This window comes from Pseudonaja textilis, chromosome 3 (genome assembly GCF_049901715.1).
Source record: "Pseudonaja textilis isolate UNSWEBS1 chromosome 3, rPseTex1.2, whole genome shotgun sequence".
NCBI classification, from domain to species: domain Eukaryota; kingdom Metazoa; phylum Chordata; class Lepidosauria; order Squamata; family Elapidae; genus Pseudonaja; species Pseudonaja textilis.
The window spans coordinates 106,624,929-106,647,703 of NC_141992.1; the positions used below are offsets into that span (position 1 = coordinate 106,624,929).

General features: G+C 40.5%; 1 protein-coding gene across 3 annotated transcripts in view; it reads left to right on the top strand.

Annotated features, from left to right (window-relative positions):
* ALOX5 (arachidonate 5-lipoxygenase) overlaps positions 1-22,775 on the top strand; it is a 220,152-nt gene continuing 197,377 nt past the window's right edge. For 2 of the 3 annotated variants that reach the window (XM_026718714.2, XM_087930534.1), the window contains exons 1-3: positions 1-294; positions 5,395-5,593; positions 21,571-21,652. In XM_026718714.2, the coding sequence (XP_026574499.1) occupies positions 145-294; positions 5,395-5,593; positions 21,571-21,652 (431 nt within the window). In that variant the 5' untranslated portion in view covers positions 1-144. Of the gene's footprint in view, positions 295-4,865; positions 5,006-5,394; positions 5,594-21,570; positions 21,653-22,775 lie in introns of those variants that run through there. The other variant, XM_087930533.1, reaches the window with a different exon arrangement.

A 22,775-nucleotide genomic window follows, 5' to 3' on the forward strand; every position in this document is an offset into this window, starting at 1 on the left:
CTTCTGGGCGGGAAAAAAGCAAGATGGCTGGTTGTGACTGCCAATTTGTTCCGCCCCGCTCCGCCCCGTTCATAGAATTACTACAATCGTTCCATAAATTTTGAATTTATTAGCAAAGTGGAGCACTACTACTGAGCTCTAGTCATGCCATCCTACTTAGTGACAGTGGCGACGGGAAATCAGTGGTTCGCAGGGACCGACGACTATATCTACCTTACCTTGGTGGGCTTAGCCGGCACGAGCGAGAGACACCTACTTGACAAGCCCTTCTATAATGACTTCGAGCGCGGTGCTGTGAGTGAGGTTGTGGGCGGGCTGTGGAATATCACTCGAGATATGTACGATCGGTTCTCTCTAAGCACAAGTTATTTGAGATTAAGTTTTATAGCGACAAAAAGTCCTTTCTTTCCTTATCTCTCAGTAGTTCTTCATTGATATTGGCTTCCTATTTACACTGTTATATCATTTCTTCTAAGCTATCGAGGGATGTTTGCATTCTGCCGCAGTATAACACATCTTTGCCTCCTGAATAGCATGCAACAATTTTGAATGCTAATTTGCCTTCTCGCGGAAAGCGAAAAGTATATTATACCTTCTGTATTATGACGCAGCTGCGGAAACTTTTATGTTGCATGATCAATAGGAGAGCTATTTTCCAGGAAAGGATCCTGCCTCTGTTTGCTAACAAGCAAACATTTGTTTTTTCTGGACCGCATACAGCGAAAACGGCCATACAGTAGCGCACTATCTAGAGTGGAGAATCCGTATTCATACTTTTTCTAGTACAGTGAATCAGAATTATCTGGTTTGCTGTATCAGGATTGTGAAAGTGGGCAAAATGATATTTGTAAGAAGCACTTGGTAACTTCCTCAGTTCATCTCAGAATGTCGGGGCTTTTGTTTCTTCATTGTGTTCTTTGAATAGTCTAGAATAGAATAGAATTCTTTATTGGCCAAGTGCATAAGCTCTCAGTGTACAAAAGATATATTTGTCAAGAATCATAAGGTACAACACTTAATAGTCATAGGGTACGATAAGGAATCAGATCATACCAGGAAACAGTCAATATAAATCATAAGGATGGTGGGGGGGAACTGTCCTTGTGTCTAGTTGTTCTGGTGTGCAATGCCCTATAGCATTGTTTTGAGGGAAGGAGTTGAAACAGTTTATGTCCAGGTTGTGAAGGGTCTGTAAATATTTTCACAGCCCTCTTTTTGACTCCTGCAGTATACAGGTCCTCAATTGAAGGCAGGTTGGTACTAATGGTTTTTTCTGCAGTCTTAATTACTCTCTGAAGTCTGTGTTTGTCTTGTTGGGTTGCAGAACCAAACCAGACAGTTATAGCGGTGCAAGTGACAGACTCAATCATTCCTCTGTAGAACTGTATTAGCAGCTCCTTGGGCACTTTGAGCTTTCTGAGTTGGCGCAGAAAGAACATTCTTTGCACAACAAAGAATGATGACGTTTTTGATGTTAGATGTCAATTTTAGGTCTTATGATATGAGAGAACCTAGAAATTTGAAGGTCTACTGTTGATACTTTGTTGTCTAGTATTGTAAGAGGCGATAGTATGGGAGGATTTCTCCTAAAGTCTATTTCTACAGAATTGAGTGTGTTCAGTTTCAGATTGTTCTGGTTACACCACAAGGCAAGTTGTACAACCTTCCATCTGTATGTGGATTCATTGTTCTCTCAAATGAGACCGATCATTGTTGTATCATCTGTAAAGTTCAGTATTTTAACAGATGGATCGTTTGAGATACAGTCATTGGTATATACAAAGAAGAGAAGTGGAAAAAACACACAGCCTTGGGGGGTGTGTGTGTGCTAATTGTACAGGTATCAGATGTGATTCTGTTTAGCTTCATCTGCTGCTTCCTGTCTGTTAGGACATCTATGATCCACTCACAAGTGTGTTCAGGTACCGCTAGCTGGTTTAGTTTAATTAGAAGAATGTCTGGAATGATGGTATTGAATGTTGAACTGAAGTCTACAAAAAGGACCCTTGCATAGATATTTGGAGATTTAAGGTGTTGTAGGATGTAGTGCAGAGCTATATTAACAGCATCATCTGTCAATCTATTTGCTCGGTATGCAAACTGCATACCGAGGAAATGCTTAATCTCAAATATAGAAATGTAAAAGTTTTTAACTGCTCCAGTCCAACAAAAATGTGTTTTTATTGCTTGATTTTGAGCCTGCATATTTCAATTGTGTTCCTAATCTCACAGGTGATAGTGAAATAATTAGTCTGTCACACATATGCAAATTAAATCTTGTTAGTCACACTTGCCTTGTTTTTCCTTATATTTGTAAAAATTAAATTGTTATAGTCCTTAATTTTCATGTTTACTATAAATATCCAAATGTTATGCAAACATGTCATATAGATTTGTTTAACAGGTGCATACATGAGAAGGGGGGTTGATCTATACCTGTGAAAATCAAGTTAATGTAAGATTCTGTATTGATCATATTATGTGCTATATGCTATAGTCCTACAGTGTTTATGATAAAGACCTCTGTCATATATTTTTCTTCTTGATTGTATTAGCTATTCTTTTACAACTTATGTGATACATATACATTCAGTATGCATGCTTCTTTAGTTAAAGTCCTGTTTCTGTTCCTGTTATAAAAATATTTTCTGTTGTAAAATATTCCACTTCCCCATCTCAGTTAAGCCAATTATTTCCCTTTATCAGTGAACAATAAAAAACAACAATCAGCATGAAGTAATTTCAAGGAGTATTCCATAAATGAGAGTTTTAATAACATCACAAATAAGGTGAACAAATTGCCAGGTATATATAGGGCACCAGCTAGTTCTATCAGATGCTTGGGTCTACCACCTTTAACCCAGAGATGGTATTCAGCAGGTTCTGACCATTTTTGGAGAACCAGTAGTGGAAATTTTGAGTAGTTCGGAGAACTGGCAAACACCACCTTTGACTGGAGATTTTACAGTATCCTTCCCCTGCCATGCTCACCAAGCCATGCCCACAGAACTGGTAGTAAAAAAAATTGAATCCCACCCCTGCTTCAACCAATCCTGTACCAGGGCAAAAGACTATACTAGCTTCTGGTGTAAAACTGACTAAGAAATTATATATATCAGTTACAGAGAGAGATAACTTTATTGTAGTCATTAACCAGCACAAGAGAATTAGTATTCAAATATACAAAATTAAATTGATAATGTCTGGTTAGTTATAAAAATATATGTAGACAAAAACAATTGACTAAAAGACAGTATTAAATGAAAATTGCTGAAAGGCTTGTTCAGGCCACACATATACAACAAGAGTTTATAATTAGCAATGTGAATAGTATAAACTTTGAAATAGTAATATATACATCAGTTACAATGGAATCACACAGAGTATTCCTGCCTATAGATTCTCAACAGTAGTCGAACAGAATGCCAAATCTATTGTGTGTCCTGTGGCATATATAAAGCCAGAAACATGTTAGGATTGGTTCTAGTGCAGCATTTCCCAAAGTGGAAAACTTCAGAGGTATAGAGTTTCAACTTCTATGGCTATGCTATCTAGGGAGATTTTGAGAGCTGAGAGCTGTAGTCTTACACATCTGAATATTGCCCTAATTCTGCTGTCATGATGGAGACAGACATGAACTGACTGTTTAAGACATGATTCACAACCAGTTGCTTTGGACCTGTTTCACAAAATAGCAAGGGCAATGGTGACAAAGCCTGCTAAAAGCACATCAACAAAGTCTTGTTGGCTTGAAATTAACACTCCTGAAAATGAATATCTTACCGAGACTGTTATGCCTGTTCCAAACAATACCAATAAAGCTAGAAAGGAAATATCTTGAGGAACTAAATAGAATGGTAACCAAATTTATATGGCAAAGTAGAAAGGCAAGAATTAGGCTGAGATTAATGCAAGACTCTACCAATACAGGAGGTTTTGGGTTGCCAAATTCGGAACTATATTGTCAAGCAGCTGCCCTTAGGAATAGATAACTCTGAGACATAGACGATTACTTGTACTGGAGGGACATGATTTACAACTGGGGTGGCATTCCTTTCTATGGTACGTGAAACACAAAACACATAAATACTTTCAGGCACACTACATTAGAAATGTTCTGCTCTCAATATGGGCAAAAATCAAGGAAAAACACTATTTGAAAATACCCATCTGGCTGTCCACGATAGAGGCACTAACATATCCAAATGTGATGGACATGGAAAAAATTGTAAGATACAAAGATATTTTAAATGAGAAGGAGGAATTTAAAAATAAAAAGGAATTGAATAGACAAATTTAGCATGGTGGCCGCATGTACAGATACAATCTAGATATTATAAAGATGTTATAACATGGTTTTTATAAAGAACCAACAGAATAGGATCAAATCTTAATAACACCGAAGGAGAAACTGATTAAAAAATTCTATAATTATTTATTGACTATTAGAATGGAAGAGGAGCAAGTAAAAGAAACCATGATAGCATGGGCTAAAATTTTTGGGTATTTGATAGAATTGGACAAATGGCAACAGTTGTGGGACAAACTATAAATTGACAATGTCCATTGCATACAAAGAAATTTTATACAAAATGTTTTACAAATGGCACTTTCCCCCAGCAAGAATAGCTAGAATGTTTAAGAATATATCTGCCAAGTGTTGGAAGTGCAACCAAACCCCGGGCTCGTATTACCACGTGTGGTGGACATGTCCGAAAGCAAAAAAATATTGGATTAAAGTACACACCTGGCTAGAAAAAAAGATGAACATATAGATTTAAAACCGGAAATATTTATATTGGGCATCATACTAGATAAATACAGTAAACGGAATGCATATTTAATAATATATTTATTAACAGCGGCCAGAATAGTGTTTGCACAACATTGGAAGGGCGAGGAGATCCCCACAGAAGAAAACATAATAACAAAAATTTTAGAATATGCAGAAATGAATAAACTAACATTTGAAATTAAAGAAAAGGAAGACACTGAATATTTTGAGGTATGGAATCTGTTTTATCGATGGTTAAATAAGAGAAACAGGAGTTAGAACTTTGAAAATTACAAGAGAAAGATTAATATCATTAGGGTTGATCACTGTAACTTATTAATTTTGATTAATTTTGATCAGTATTAACAACATGTATTAAAATTATGAGGAAAAAGCACTGTCATGAGATTACTATTAGAGAATAATAATATTACTATGATGAATATTACCCAAGAGAATTGTAACCAGAGAACACACTGTCTATATGGACTTTGAAAATGCTTTTTCTATTTATATTAATAAAAAAGTAATAAAAAAAAGAAAATGGGAAGTGAAATTATTTGCAGGGGGATGCATTTAGGTTGTCCAGCAGATTACAGTCTTTTTTCCACCCTTCCCAGACTGATACTTATGAAGTTACAGTGACAGAGGACTTGGGGGAAATCCAACTGATAAAAATTGAAAAGCGGAAGTACTGGTTTCCTGATGATTGGTACCTTAAATATATCACTGTGAAAACACCAGTTGGTGATTACCTGGAGTTTCCATGTTACACATGGATTACAGATGAAAAAGAGGTGATTTTCCGAGATGGTCGAGGTAAGTGTATTTCCTATTCTATGAGACAACTTCAGGTATTTGAACACTCTATAATATCTCGCCTTCTTTGTCTCTTCTGTAAGACCTCTGTAATCTTCTAATTGTTCCTCTTCAGACTTGATTTTTACTCTGCTCACCCTTTTTGTATCCATCCTCTTAACTTTTAACTTAATTCTTAATTTAACTTAATCCTTTGTCCAGAATGGTATACAGTCTCTGCTTGAGCAGTGTTTGGACTAGAATACTCCCAAGGTCTGTACTTTACACCACTATTATTCTGTAATTTACTTCAGTTTATCATCTTGAACTATGGTACTCAGAACTGAATACAGTATTTCAAATGGGGTCTGACCAGGGTGGAGTGAAGCAGAGCATAACTTTATGCTTCTGTTAATGTTGGTATAATGAATATCATTCACCATGTTTCAGTGAAGTGACACATGATACTTGTTTTCTAAAATTAGGATCTCTAGATTTTGTTGGATTTTCCCCCCCATACCTTGTGCATCAACATAGAAACATCTGTGGTTTGAGTGGTACCACTTGGTCTCTGTCCTTGAAACTCTATAGCCCGATTTCCTACTTCTCTATTTGTATTCTGCTTTTGAGTGCTTAACTGCATATGCAATTCTGGGATTTTGCCATCTTCCTCTTTTTGAACTTCCCAATTGAAACTGATGATGCACCAGCCAAACATTTTTCCAGTTGTGGCCCATTTCCAGGAGACTTCATAAAACTACATTGGCCATTAGCTACTGAATCTTGAAGACTTGAAAGCAAAACAGTGCTTTTCAAAGCATTGTGATGATTAATAGAAATAATATTCTGTAGCTGCTATGAATTAAATTCCATGATTAACACAGTTAAATGATACAGAGTGCTTAAAAGGGTTTGAAAGTGACAGAAGCAATAAAAAGAGGAAATATTAATATTATATTAAAACTATATCCCAAATGAGCACACCTCATGGAGGGTAGTCTAGGAGACTCTGGGATGTGGTAAGGTAAGCAGTATGAAGTGCCACAGGATGGAGGAGCCCTGGAAGGCCTGGCACAGGCCTTGTACAAATGTCTCTCCACTCAGGAGATGAAAATCCTCGCTGCTGAAATCCAATTAATATTTTCAGTGTCTGAGTAAAGGGTTTTCCTTCTCTGCAGCTGCTTTTAAGAATAGAATAGAGCTGGAAGGATCCTCCTCTAATTCATCCCCCTGCTCAAACGGGACACTATACCATTTCAGACAAGTGGCTGTTCAGTCTCTTCTTAAAAATCTCCACAATTTCTGAAGACAATCTGTTCTACTGGTTAATTGTTCTGTTAGGGAGTTTCTCCTTAATTCCAGGTTGCTTTATGTCATTGCAGTGACATAACCAACCCCTCCTTCTCTGTCTCTCTTCTACCTTTGCTTCTAAAACTGATCAACTGTTGCAAAATTTGCTCCTGCACCTAATGCACTGCAGCTGTCTCTCAGCCTTTTCCCAATAATATGAGAATAGAATAGAATAGAATAGAATAGAATAGAATAGAATAGAAGAATTCTTTATTGGCCAAGTGTGATTGGACACACAATGGAATTTGTCTTTGATGCATATGCTTTCAATGTACGTAAAGAAAAAATAAAATACATTAATCAAGAATCATAAGATACAACACTTAGTGATAGTCATAGGTTACTAATATGTAATCAAATCATACCAAGAAACAGATAAAACAATATAAATGATACAAGCAACATGGTTATAGCCATAAGTGGGAAGAGATAGGTATTAGGAAGAATGAGAAGAATAATAGTAATACAGTCTCAGTAAACAATTTGACAGTGTTGTGGGAATTATTTGTTTAGCAGAGTGATGGCATTTGGGAAAAACTGTCCTTGTGTCTAGTTGTTCTGGTGTGCAGTGCCCTATAGCATCATTTTGAGGGTAGAAGTTGAAACAATTTATGTCCAGGATGTGAGGGGTCTGTAGATATTTTCACAGTTTTTCAATTTTCAATACTTATCAGTTATAAATTGTAGCAATAAACAAGCCAGTAACTTCCACTATCTGACATAAAATGTTGCTATGAAATTCTTCATTCAGCTCAGGATTGCATTACATTTCAAGAGCAGATAGCAACTCTTTTTCTGAGTATTTTAACTTCCCCTCCTACACTTAGTTTGGAAATACTGCAACTAATCTGTCTCTTCTGCTTTTCTAAAGCTCATTTTCCTGTTTCAAAACCTGCCTTTCAATATGTTCCTCTTTCTGCTATCATAACTGTTTGCATAGTATTTACCCTCTTAACAAGAATGCTGAACTTCTATTTCCCTCTATCTTCCTGTATAATAGATAGAAAAGGGGTAACGTACCTGACAGTGAAGAAAAGCTGCATGTGTATGAAGTGCATATGGACTAGGCTTTTAATGACAGTACACCACATCATAATTATATAAATACAAATTTATATGTAAAAAAATCTACATTAAGAAACAATTTTAAAAATTGAGAGATGTTGGGATCTGATGCCATGTCTGCAGAAATGTTAAAACTAATACACAAAACTGGCACAGATTTTGAACAAACTTTCAAAATTAAAACTAATACTTTTATTCCCCAGTCTAAAACAGAGAGAAAATGCAGTGAATACTTTATGATAAATTTGATGAATCGTGTTTTTAAAAGATTTTTTTAAAACTGGTTTAAAGCAGCAGGTAGTGCTGTGATGGCGAATCTACGGCATCCATGCCACAAGTGGCACGCAGAGCCACTTGTACTGGCACACGAACCACAGGCAAACTTACCTCACTGTGCCTCACAGCTGATTTTTTTTCCCCCGGTTGGTTTGAGGCCTTTTTTGGCCTCCCAGAGGCTTGGAAAAAGCATCTGCAAGGTTTTTCAGGCTGAATTATAGGCCCGTTTCATCACTTTGTGTAATACCAGAAGTGATGAAATGGGCCTATAATTTGGCCTGAAAAGCCATGCACAGGCTTTTTCCAAGCCCCTGGGAGGCCAAAAAAAGTCCTCAAACCATCCAAAAAATCAGCTGTGAGGTGCAGTACAGGTAAGAAGGTGACGGGGGGGATTGCGCATGCATGCACAGGGGGTGTGGGAAGGGGGCTGTGCATTGAATTCGGGGTGTTGGCACATGAGTGCATGTGCACTGGCGCACACGCAATTTTTGGCACAGGAGCCCAAAAAGGTTAGCCACCACTGAGATAGTGTGATGACCCGGGGCATGGCACAAAAGCAACAAAGTCACAAAAATAGGTAAAGTCCCTTTAATACCTCCAACTTGGCCCCCAATGTCCAGTTATGGAGGAGATCAAACTCTTCCAAAAACAGTCTACAAAGGGGGTAACGCAGTCTTAACCCAAAGTACAGATAAATTAGAAATAAAAAAAACCAACACAAACCACGCTGAAGTAATTAATATGACTGGCCAGAATAATAAATTGCAGACTTACAAAAGATAATGAAGCACACACAGTTGGGAGGACGCCAAAACCCAGATAAGCCTCGACAAAGATAATGCATGTTTTGCTTCCAGCAAGGTGCTGTGTGCAAACGTCCTTCTTATATCCTGTTCTCCCAGCTGCAACTAATGAAAGGGATCAAGGGCCTTTTTTTCTCCCGTAAGCCACGTTGCTCCCTTCTCTGTTCTTCCCTGTGTGCCCTAGGATGAAGACGGGGTGGCCCTGGGTCTTCCTCTGAATGCCCAGCTGGACTGTGCGCTTCTCCCGTTTCTTCCATAGCCACTGGAGCACACTCCCACTCCCTGTCAGTTGCTCAATCTCCCCCTCAGAATCAGACTCCAAGAAGGGCATGATAGATAGGGGCAATAGAAATCTGTTTTGAATGTTATCCAGTTTGAATTCAGGAATGAATTAGGGTATCAAGGATGAGATTTTTAAAATGTAGAATAATAACAATTTTGCTAGATGTATATAAAAGTATTAAGCTAAATAATATATATGCATGCATTTTATTACGTTTTGGAACCTTCCTCACAGAGGAATTTTATACTATGTTGAAGTCAAATAAGTTTATATATTTCATAAATCAATGTTTTTTATCCAAATTATTTTTCTAGTGTAAAACAGATTAAAACGTTTCAAATTTGGAAGAGCAAAAGCATAGTTTTGATAAGATACTTCCCTTTTAATGCCTCTAATATATACCAATTAGGAAGATTATTGTGGTTTGATGAAAATGAAATCTTTATAGATTGTACAAGTGCAATTGGTCAGCCAATTGTGAATCCATCTCATAGTCTATCCCACATTGTTCTATCTTACCAAGAAGTAGGCTGTGATGTACTTGTCAAATGCCTTACTAAAGTCTAAGTATTCTATATGCACAGCAGGTCCTTGATCCACTAATTTCGTCACCCTATTAAAAAAAGCAATAAGGTAGGTATGGCATGACCTGCTTTTAAAAACCCATGTGGGCTTCTAGTAATCACCTTGTTCATTTCTAGGTGCTCACAAATTTGCTGCTTGGTTATCTTTCCAGGATTTTCCCAGATATTGATTAGTCTGTAGTTTTCTGGATCCTCATTCCCCTCCTTTTTGAAAATCAGAACCATATTAGCTATTTCCCAGTCTTCTGGCAGTTCCAGAAGCTCCAGAAGCTCTGCAAGATTTTATTCAGTGGTTCTGCCAGTTCCTTCAGAACCCTGAAATGTAAACCATTTGGTCTTATAATTTGAACTTGTCCAAAGTGGATAGGTGTTCTCTTACCAATTCCTTGCCTACTGTGACTTGCATTTCTGCTCTATCTCCCTCAGTGCTGCTTTTGATAGATTAGGTTATTTTCTCCCTTCTGAAAAGAAGAAATTAAGTAGTTCTTCTTTTTCCCTGCTGCCTGTCATCTTCTACCATTGGTGAAGCTATAATTTCTTTGACTTTTTTCTTGTTCATTATATATTGAAATAAACTTTTTTTGGTTATTTTTGATATTTATTGCAAATCTTAGTTCATTCTGAGCTTCCTGACTCTGTCCTTGCAGATTTGGGTTAAATGCTGGTATTTTGTTCTAGTTATTTGTGCCCCTCTTTCCATTTTTTATACTTCTTCCTCAGTTTGTCACACAGCTCTTTGCACAAACAATCTGATTTCGGGAGCCTCTTCTTTCATTATGGTATAGCTCTTGCTTGGGCATTTATCATCTTGTTTTGCAGGGCTTGCCAAGCATCCTGAACTATTTTTCTCTCTAGAGTTTCCATCCATGGAATCTTTCCTATTCTTTCTCTTTCTCTCTCTCTCTCCCCCTCTCTCCCCCCTCTTTTGTGGTTCTATTTTTATTTAATTCAAAAAAGTTATTTTTTTAAAAAAAAGACAAAGAAAAAACACAAAACAAACAAGACATTAAAAGTAAATAAAAAAACCTTAACATATATTTACATATTATCCCCCTCCAGTTGGATACTGATTAATATACTACAGCAATATTAGTTTCCTATCTCTTGTGAAACAGGCCATCCAAATTTTAAACTACTAAATCTATTTGCAATGTATTAATACATAAATTAATGTGACAATAATAATAGAAAAAGATAATAATAATAGAAAAAGACAATAATAATAGAAAAAGAAAAGATCTAAGTTTGAAAACCCCCTGTTAACAAACTGTTATTGTAGTCAACTTGTAGAAAATTTATCTTGACGTTTTCCCATGCCACTTTTAGCATTGACAGCCAATCAGTCAAACCGACTGAGGAGAGGGGTTCCCTTGAGTATTCCAGCATTGGAACAAAGCCCATACCACTTACTACTTTGAAAGGGGTTAATACTGTGCTACCGTGAAGAGCATTATTGTAAGCAACCTCTGTGAAGGGCAGAAGGTCCACCCAACTGGACTATTGGCAGTTTATGTAGCAGCTTAGGTACTGTTCTACCATGGCATTAAGTCTCTCCACCTTGCCATTGGTATTTGTATGGAAAGCTGAGCTAAGGCCCTGGGATGACCCAATGGATCGCAAAAATTCCCTCTAGAACTTAGACATGAACTGGACCCCTCTGTCCAAGATGGTTCTGTGTGGTACCCCGTACAGGTGGTAGATGTGCTTCAGGAAGAGTTTGGCTATGTGGTGGGGTGAGGGTAGTCCGCTGCAGGGTATGAAGTGTGCCTGCTTAAAGAATAGGTCAATCACAGTCCAGATCATTGTGTTTCCCCTGCTCTTTGGTAACTACTATACAGTCAATTGCAATTTCCTCCCATGGCCTTGTTGGCTCTGCCACCTGTTGCAGCAACCCAGAGAGTTTTCCTGGTCTCTTTTTCATAGTGGCACCAGCTTAGTAGTGCCCATCTTACTGCAAAAGCCTCCTTTTCCCACACTGCCCATCTTCTTTCCATGTCAATGAGTTTATGGGAGGTATAGGCACAAGGTTGTAGTTTTACCTGGCAGTTTCTTTGGAGTAAGATGGCTCCTACTGCCACGTCGCTGGCATCTGTTTGGATGATGAAGGGTTGTTCGGGGTCAGGATGTTTCAGTACAGGTTCTTTTGCGTCTTTAGTGTTTCAAATGCTTTTTAGTAAGTTAGATCCCACTGTAGCGGTTGCCCTGGGCTGTGCTTCATCCCTGGAATCCCTGTTTTTAGGAGTTCTGTCATGGGTTTGGCAATTTTCGCAAGGGAGGGGATGAATTGTCTGTAAAAGTTTGCAAATTGCAGGAACCTTTGTAACTGTCTGCGGGTGCGAGGGGGCTGCCACTCTAGGACGGCTTGTACTTTGGCTGGGTCCATCTCTACTATCCTTTTGTTTGACACTCAGGTAGTCTAGACAGCCCAGGTAGTCTAGCTGGGAGCAATGAAATTCGCATTTTGACAATGTGACAGAGAAATTTGCTGCCAAAAGCTTTTCAAGCACCTGATGGATTAGGGTATGTGGTTCTCTATGGTCTCAGTAAAGATGAGGATGTCGTCCAGGTAGATGAGAACCCCCTTATAGAGGTGCTCATGCAGCACTTCATGTATTAACTGTATAAACACTGCCAGGGAGCCCTGCCGCCCAAAAGGCATTACTTTGAATTGAAAGCTTCCTAGTGGGCAGTTCAAGGTTTTTTTGCATTCGTCTACCTGCCTGATTCGGACTTGGTAATATGCTTCTCTGAGGTCTAGTTTAATGAAGACCTTCTATTTGGCTAAGTGGGACAGCATGTCTTCATAAGAGGGAGGGGATATAGACCAGTGGTCGCCAAACAGTGGGCCGGGGACCACTGGTGGTCCGCAAGAAAATTTTGATGGTCCGCAGAGAAATGTCACTCCCAAAGCACCCCCCAAAGCAATTAATCCAGGCTGCACAGGAACACAAGGGTGCGTCACCCACATGGCCAGCGGGAACACAAGGCTTGCATCACTTGCATTGCAAACAACATGAGGTTGTGAAGGGGACTTTCCCCAATTGCCCCACGCACCTCGCCTGACCACTGGGCTGCTTCTTTCCACTTCTTCTTATGCTTTTGGCTGTACACAAGGAAAGCAGCAAAAGTCTTTCTTTCTCTCCCCCAAACTCCACCAGAAATAAGTTTTTGGAACCCTTCAAGGCATCCTGCTCCAAGAGGCTGCGCCGGTGCAACAAGCCTCACAAAGACTCATTTCTGGCAGAATTTGGGGGAGAGAAAGAAAGACTTCTGCTGCTTCTGCTGCTTTCCTTGCATGAAGCCAAAAGTCTCTCTCTCTCTCTCTCTCTCTCTCTCTCTCTCTCTCTCCCCTCTCCTCCCTCCTCCTGAGAATGAAGCTGGAGATGGTATCCTGTGATCCCAAATAAAGAATGGTCAATCGGTAGGAAAGCAGGGTGAGGAATTTTCTTGCAGACTTTTTTTTGTGATTTTCCCAGGGTCTCTGGGATATAAAATTATGAGTTCGGTGGAGGTCCAAAAGGTTGGCAACCCTGCTCTGGAGAATACCACAACCTCACTGAAGTGTTCAGTGAAACCAAGTGCGATGTCCTACCCTCCTCCCACCATGCAACAGACTGTGCCATCAAATTCATTCCCAGTGCAAAGCTTCCCAAACCCAAAATGTATGTCATGATGCCCTGGGAAATGAAAGAATTGCGTGAATGCATAGATAAAACCCTAGCCACGAGTTGCAGCCTCAATCATATTTAAAGAGAAAAAAAGATGGAGCTATAAGGTTATGTGTAGATTTCAGGGGGATCAACGGCATGTACGTGCACAATCTGTATCGGGGTCACCAACCTTTTTGGACCTCAGGGACCACCAGACTCATAATTTGAAATTCTGCGGACCAGAGACCCTGGGAAAATCACAAAAAAAGTCTGCAGGAAAATTCCCGGCCCTGCTTTCCTACCCATCGATCATTCTTTATTTGGGATTGCAGGATACCCTCTACAACTCTGTTTTCAGGGGGAGAGAGAGAGAGAGAGAAACTTTTGGCTTTATGCAAGGAAAGCAGCAGAAGCAGCAGAAGTCTTTCTTTCTCTCCCCCAAGCGAGGTGGCCAGGCAAGGCACGTGAGGTGAGTGGGGCAAGTTCCCCCCCTCCACCATCTTCCCCCCTCCCCTCACTACCTCATATTGTGTTCCCGTGGGCCATGTGGGTGGCGTAGCCTTGTGTTCCCTGGATTAATTGCTTTGGGAGGATGCTTTGGGGGTGACATTTCTCTGCAGACCACCAACATTTTCTTGTGGACCACCCGTGGTCTCCGGCCCACTGGTTCACGACTACTGCTTCAGAGATCTGTTCAGCCTCTGGGGTTTGTTCAGAGGTGGCTGCCAGTGGTTGGGGCTCTGGGTGGCATTTCCAGTGTGGGTGATGCCTCTGTTTGCTGGTGCAGAGGGGGCTGGGAGCCTCTAGCTATCTTCAGCCTCCAGCTGCCTCTTTGCCACCAGATAGTCAGGCTTTACTTGGCTAGCCAAGAGAGCCCCAGAATGACAATCTCTGTCATTTTGGGAGCTATTATGAATTGAACTGATTTCCCAGTGGTCCACTAGCTCTAGCCTCACTGGTTTGGTTAGGTGAGTGGCATGTGCTCCACGCAATACGTACACGTCAACTTTCTCAAACTGAATCGGGTGGGCCAATTTCTTTGCTCTGATCTCTAATTTGTCGGCACACCTGCGGCCTTGCTCCAATTGCGTCTTGGGTGGTGGCTCTGGCTTGGGTTTCGGAGCTGGAGTGGCACAAGCCAATGCAAAGTGGCCTATCCCTCTGCATCTATAGCATTTCAACAGGCCTTGGGGGAGTGTTGGTCTTGGGGCCGGCTGTGTTGCCACGGTGTCCTGTCAGTCAGGTGGTCTCTGATCTGGTTGTCCTTTCTCTCTGAGACCTCGCTGCCTTCGCATGTTGTTGTGCTCAAGCCACAGTCAATCTTTGTTTTTAATAAAATGTTTATTTTTTTCTTGTTTTTTACAAATCATTGTGTGAACAGTGTGGCACCAGAGTGTCTTACGTTTTAGAACAAATATGACAATATTCTTCATATTTAATAGTTGACAATCTTAATATTGATACACATATTTTGTTAAATTGTAATTTTTCATTCTTTGATTATTCACCATTTCAATATCTTATTTTTGTGTCAATCTCCATATTCTGAATATCCCTCTTTTAACTACAAATAAAATATTATTAATCATATTTGTGGTGCTTAACAGACTTATAAAATTCTAATAAAAATTCAACAATTTATATTGGGTGACTCTTCCATTATTTATCCCCTTTCTGATTTTTAACTATGCCACTATTATATTCAGAAATATCTCCTTTCTTATCACATTTTACTTGTTTATTACAAATAAAATAGCATTCATCATATTTATGTTTGATGTTATATAATTCTAATAGTACAGTTTTATTAAGTTATACTCTTTTATTATTATCTTATCTCAATATATTATTTTTGTTATTTTTATATCAACCAAATTCTAGATGTCATTCCTTTTCCTTCAAATAAAATGTTAATATTCATATGTATTACAACAATCTTATATAAATTGATTAATCGTACACATATTTATGTTAGATTGTATTCAATTATTTAATTATTCAATATAACATGTTCAAAATTACTCTCATTGAAATTCTAAATTCCCTTATTATTAATTCACCTTATAATGTAAAATTCTATTCCCTTAATCCCTCTTTTTCTAATTTCTAGTCATTTTTTGTTATCCATCATCTCTCACTTGCAATAAAGCTTGGGTTGTTTCTTAGCTTGTCTCTTGGATCTTTACCTCTAAACGCTACCATTTTTTGGCCCATCCTTAGACATTTCTCCCTTCTCTCCCAGTTCAATTGTCTCATTTTCAAGTTACCTACCTGTCTCTCTCCCAAAGGAAGCTCCCTTCAATTCCAATTCCTGTTTAACTTCACTTAAAATATTCTCCCCTTGGTTTATATTAGTGGTTCCCAAAGTGGGTGGTACCGCCCCTGGGGGTGGTGGGGTGCCTTGGGGGGCGCTAAGAGGCAAGGGGGCTGGCAGGGCGGCACTGGAGGAGTCTAGCTGTACCGAAAAAAACACACGGTGGCTGGAGGTTTTTTGCAGGCCCGGGATCAGCGCAGTGCTACAGGCAGGATTCACTCTTCCCATCCTGGAAGCGCTGCCTGCACTGAGCTGTGACATAGACCGGGTCAAGCCAGCTGTGAGGAAGGTCTCCCAAAGGAAGTGAGATAAAAATGCATGAGCTGCCTTGTAGTTGTGTCGCAGGAATTACGTAGGGCGGGCCTTTCAGCATGTTGAGCGTTCTTGGTGGAATCGAGTGTCAGGAGGTTTTGCTTGGTGGGCCAAGGCCTAGAAGTTGGTGCAAAGCAATGTTGGGGATTATGGGAGGTGGGATGGGCTCTGCTTGGAAGTGGCTGCTGAAGGGGGGGGTGTTAAGAGGCAGCGGGGGCATTCGAGGCGCCGGCACCACAAGCTCATCCCATTGACTGTTGCACCAGAGTGGTGCAAGGGGCTCAATGGTGTCAAACACAGCGGCAGCAGCACATTGGGAAAGTCACTCTAGCTTTGCTCTACATTCCCAAAGTGCCGCCTCTTTTGTATTCTCTCCATCCATCCAAAAGGTCTGTCTGTCTGTCTGCCTGCCTTCCTGCCTACCTACCTGCCTGCCTTTCTGTCTACCTACCTACCTATCCACCTATCTATCCATCCATCCATCCAAAAGGCCTGCCTGCCTACCTGCGAGAGAGAGAGAGAGAGAGAGAGAGAAACCTGATACATCAGATTGAAATGAGGCCTAGTTTAGACCGAGGCCCTTTTCCACGTTGAAACATCTTTGGCTTCTATTAAAGGTTTTGTGGACGAAACATTGAAGCTCTCACATTTTGTTGAGACTTTAAACAGGATCCATTGGACCAGATCTCCAGCCTAAAAAACTACTTTCCCACAATGTATTACAATGCCAATTCTGAAGAAGGCAAAACCAAAATATACTGGTAAATTACAAGAACACAGACACGCACACTCCCTTCTAACCCTGCTGGAGCAGGTGATTGGACTAGAATAGATATCTCATTATCTTTCTTCTCCCTCCCTCCCTCCTTCTTTATTTCTTTTTCTTTCTGTCCCTTCCTTCCACCCTCCCCTTTCTTTGTCTGTCCCTTTATCGTTCTTTCCCTTTTTGCTTTCTTTTCTTCCTTCTTTCTTCCTCTCTCTCTTTCTTTTCTTTCTCTCTCTTTTCTTCTCTCAGGCTCACCCCATTGACTTGGTGCACCACTTCGCTCAGACTTGCTTGGGCAGGTCCCTTCGGTGCAGTGGGCTCAATGGGATGGAACTGCGGGGCTGGCACATAGAACGCAGCAGTGACAGCACGTTTGAAAAGTAGAGCAAAGACAAAGGACAGTAATTTTTGCTGCAAAGAATCACAAAAGCTTCTGGGCTGTGCACAAGAAGGGACACACATGTCAGTGCAATTCAGCAGCATAAAATAAAGAAATACAAATAAAACAAATCAACAAGAATTGGCAAAGCATCTCTGATTCTATTCACTATTCACTACTAGAATCTAATCAGAGATGCTTTGCTGATTCTAGTTTTTTGCTGATTCTAACCTGCTTCAGCAGGGTTAGAAGGGAATGTGTGTGTGTGCATGCATGGCTGTCAAAACTCCAAAAACAGGTCAAGTAGCTCTGGGGAGGCCAGTCATAAATTAGAACACTTGCTAAACAACTGGCCATTAAGTGAGGACCACTTGTATTTGGTTTGCCAGTTACCTGGCCATGACCACCCAGTCACATGACCACCAAACCACACCTACCCAGTCATGTGACCAGCAAGCCACGTCCACCCAGTCACGTGACCAGCAAGCCATGCCCTCAAATTAGGTCACGCCCACAGAAATTTGAATCCCACCCTGGGTGGGGGACACTGAGGATGAGTTTGTAGCATCAAGGGGCCAGTGGACTGAAAAAGTTTGGGAACCACTGGTTTATATCATCAATTATTGTCATTTTTATTTTTATCTCCATATTATCATTTTTTTTAATTTGTTGTTTTGTCTTGTGTTTTTCTGACTGCTCTTTCAGTTAACTCCTCTTTCTGGACACCCTGTTTTCTCTTCGTCATTTGGGTCCTAATTTCCATATCTACATTCATAGTCTGTATTTTATTCAAGATCTCCTCATATCTTCTTGTCAAAGTATCCTTCATATCCTGAATTTCCAACATGATTTCTTCCCAAATTCCACTCATCTTTGTTTTGTTTCTTTTATTTCTTTTCGTCTAATAATCCAATAATCTAATAATCTTTTATTCAAGCCAAAGTCACTTTTCAAACAAAGAGTTTAATGTCCAATGTCCAGGAGTCTTTGTATCCCCAAGTTAGTCAATCTATTCTTCTAGATAATCCAAAAATAAAATCAGTCTATATTGAAACTTTCAGGGTTCTTTTTAATGGTAAAGTTTTCCTTATTCTCCCCTTTGAGTCGTCCAAAGCCAGGCCTTTATCAGAGTTTGGGGAATATATTGTGCCTTCCTTTGACATTCTTGCATCAGTTTTCACTTTATCTTTCTTATTTCTTATTTGATTTTACTCATTTTCTCCAAAATGCAAATATAATATCAATTTTTATATAGGTGGTTCCAGTAATTTACAATGCCTATCCACAGCCACAGTCCAATTAAAAAGTCAAGTTTTCTGTCTTAGCAAATTTTCCTTTTGTTTTAAAAATCTGGAAATTTTACTCACTGTGCTGAGACTCTGCCACTTTAAAGATAGTTCTGAGTTACTCTTTTTCTGAATCTTCTTTTTCTCAGAGTTGTTCTTTAAAGAACCCAGTTCCAAACACTGTTCACTGGCTCTGCTCCAGCACTTTTCTTAGGTTGAAGCTATCTCCAGACTTGTGGCAGCCATCTTGGCTGCTTTTTCCTGGCGTGGCACAGAGGGCAAAGAAAGCCCTGGGGCTCTACAGGGGAGTGTGTTCTCCCCTGGAACCTCACAGGACGCTCCTCTTTTGTTTCACTGCCCGTTCAGGGTGGTTTTGGCTTCTTCTGAAGCCCACAAGCAAGAAGAAGCTCGTGCAGGGATGGAGAGCTCCATTCCCTTGCAACTGGTATCGCTGCAATGTCACTTCCTGTTTCCAGCTGCAGTCAATCTTTATTGCTATTCGAAACCAGTCACCAAGCCTAAACGGCTTTCGCTGAAAAAAGGGACTAGTAGCTCCTTCAGCCAGGGTGGTAGCTTTCCCATGACCCTTCTGAACTCACGGATGTGTTCTTTAATCAGTCACAGTCTCTTCTTTAATTCCAAATCTCATCCTCCGCGCATTGATCCTCCTCCACCTCCTTGAATCTGACTTCTAACTTTTGCAGGAATTCATCAATGTCCTGCAGTTGGAGGGCTCTTCCCCTATGAAAGACTGCTAGCCGTTCATTTGCTTCTCCCTCTAATCCCATGGTGATGGAGTTCACAATGGCTCTATGCGATGAGTAGAGGTGTCTATAACAATTTTGATGGACTCCAGCGGAGTCAAGGAATAGAGCTAATTGATCTGGGTCCCCATTGAATTTCCCCCTAAATTGAGGCAGCTCGTTCAACACTGCCACTCCCTCATCTTGTTGGGCCCCATCTGTCTGCTCCTGGTGCACTTAGTGGTCTCCATCGGCTCTAGTTTGTGGAGAGGGGGTTTGCCCTGCTTGGGCGGTTTGTTTGTAGCTCAGAGGAGCCACTGGTGGCAGCTCGGACTCAGTTTCCTTCTGGTGAGTGGAGAAGGGGGGCTGCATTCTTGTCTGCCTCTCCAATTTTGGGCAGGTGGGTGTGCGTGGGCTTCCCGGGGGTTGCTCCATGGTTAGGTCCAGCTTAAGCTTAGGGCTGGCTATTTGGAGCTTAGTGGGTTGGATCGGGCTTCTCTTCACTTCAGGGAGTTTGTACCCCCCCATCTCTTTCCCCCTTTCTTTTGGGCATCATGACAGCCCCTCATTGCGAAGGGTGGCTCTGTCAAATTTCTCCCTCAATTGTTCCAAGGATTCACCTCTGGTTCCAAGTAGAGATTTTGGAGTTCTGACCTCTTCCCACTTCCTCATCCACTTCAGTCTTTCTAGCTTGCTTATGTGTTGCCCCATCCAACAGGAGCTAGGGTAGGGGAATTTGGCCTCAGCTGCTTTAGGGAATTTTTTTCCACAAATACTCATCCATTTCTGCTTTGGTCGCTGAGGTGGGCATCCTGGATGTCTCGGTTTCCATGGCCAGGGACAGCTGCACTTGGGTTCCGATTGGGCTGCTGGTTCTTGGAATTCCTTGGGTGGGCATAGGACCTGCCTCCTTCTGGGTTGCCAGAAGCAGGCTTTCTTTGGAGATTCCGGCTTCTGCCATGGTGGCCTGAGTTTCTCTCCAGGTACCCCAGGTATCAGATAGCAAGTCTGGGGCTCAGGAATCCCGGTCGTTTTTGGTTATTTTTTTGGAGAGCTGGCTTGATGTCATGGTTCTGACCAATGCCCTAATAAAAGCAGGAGCCTCAAGCCATTTAGCAAGAAAAATCCAGTTGTTTATTAGGAGCGCCATGCCAGCACGAACTAAGTGAAGCCAGCTCTGACTTCACTCAGTTTGTGCCTTGCCTCTGACCCTGTTGCCCCCTCCCCCAAGGTGTGTCACCAGTCACATTTCCCAACGAAGCAATTTTGTGGATCATAGAAGTCACTCCCTCTGGCTGTTGCATGTCTCCATGGAGATGGCCTTGACTTCGGCCACCTAGGATGTGTTTTATTTTTACTGAGGTGTGAATTCTTCGGTGCAGCTGCGAGCTGCGATTTCCCATCCCCCTGCTTATGGCAACTTGGGCAGGTCAGGAAAGCTTCACAAGTTGACAAACGGACCATTTCCAAATTATGAATAGAAGCCCAAGAGGAGGTGAAAATTAGGAGGTGGAAACTTCTTTCCTATTACAATAATGTTATCACAATATTTAATATTATGCTTGAATATAAACCACCAGTGACAAGATATAAAAAAGTATAGTACTCTCACTTCCTATTTTAAAAATGAACACAATGAAAATGATGATTAGGTAGGAAATATTTGGTCATATTAAAAAGTTAATGTTATTCTAGATTGCACAGGAACAAAACATTGACAAGTGCTGAAAGTCTAGTAGACACTTAGCAGTAAGGCCCAAGAGCATTATTTTAGATATGTCAACTCAGATATTGGAAAGACCTGATGATATGCTTTGGTTGAAATTTTAATTAATATGGAAAAAATCCTGCAATGGCCTTTATCAGTATAGCATTACCTTCAGAAATTAGAATGCTTGAGAATTAGGATGCATAATGTTCTCTGCCTTGAGTTATTAGAAATAATGAAGACAGGGTAGAAATAACTAAATAATACCGAGGAGTATCGAACAGACCAAAGGGCAGCTGAGATTCATTGAAATTGGCTCCCTATCAATTTGACAGGGAGGAAAACTAATAATTTCCTAAAAGAATATAAACTGCTGGCAATCTTTTTTATTGTAGAGATTTTAAAATGCATTACATAAAAATTAAGCATTTTTATATTTCATATCTTTAAATTATCATTGCGTATCATTGCTTCTGCAGCCAAGCTTTTTGATGATGAGAAAACTCAAATCCTTAAGCACCACAGACGTAAGGAATTGGAAGAACGCCAGAAGTTGTATAGGTGAGTTTTCATAAAATCAGCAACTATTTCAGGGATTGAATACAATTCATAGTCTTGTGTGAGGGTCCAGGAATTTCCTCCACCATTAAATAAAACCTTAAAATCGTACAAGAATCATCTGGTCTTGTGGAATTCCAACCTCTCCAAATGCCCAAACTCTCTCCCCTTCAGATGATAAGAATGAACTTTTGAAAACTGGGTATTTCAAAAGGAATTCTTTATTGAAAAGGAAGGTATCCAGGTGATGTTCAAACCAGGGTCGAATATGCCTCCAGGCATGCATCTTAGATAAAAGGAGTTAGAAGCCCTTCCCTTAGTCCGATGTGGATTTTGTCAATACAAAGAAGCAACATGTTAATCCCACCCCCCCATTTTTTTATTCTGGGAACATAGTTGAGAAGAGCTTGCCAGGGAGTTTCTTTCTGAGTTGGAATTTTTATCACCCCTTCTCCTCTTGCTATCTCTTCAAGAGGTAACAAAGTTTCTAGGAATCTGGGCTCCAGTCCCCAGTTGTATATTATGTGCAAGTTCTATAGATTCAATACAAGAATTAAGATATTTAGGTTACATAAAAAAGGATTACTTGTATGGAACCCCTCCCCCCTTCTTCCATGGATCTGAAATATTGCCCTCCTCAAAAAATTGAGAAATCCACCTGGAAGACATAAAACATGTGTTACATTTACAACTTAAGATGTTTTGTGAGGGTATTTCAGGTGGAACTTCCATAGTAATGTGGGGGCTTTTTACATGTTGTTTGGCTACCCGCTCATTTTGTGAGGAGAGGGAAGGTGTTTCTAAGCTACTAAATATTGTGTGGATCCACGGTGAGTGCGCGAATCAAGGATATCTTTAATTTCAAAATGTTGTTCCCTGTGTACCATAATGGGAGTTGGAGGTGTGAGAAGGTGGGGGGGGGGTGTCTAAGTTTTGAAGTGATCTCTGGTTTGAGTAGGCTACAGTGAAATACTGGTTGAACCTGTCTGAGTGTCTTGGAGAGTAGGAGCTCTACAGTAACAGGGTTGATGATTCTGTCTGAGTGTCTTGGAGAGTAGGAGCTCTACAGTAACAGGGTTGATGATTCTGGAGATGGAAAATGGACCAATGAATTTAGGTCCCAGTT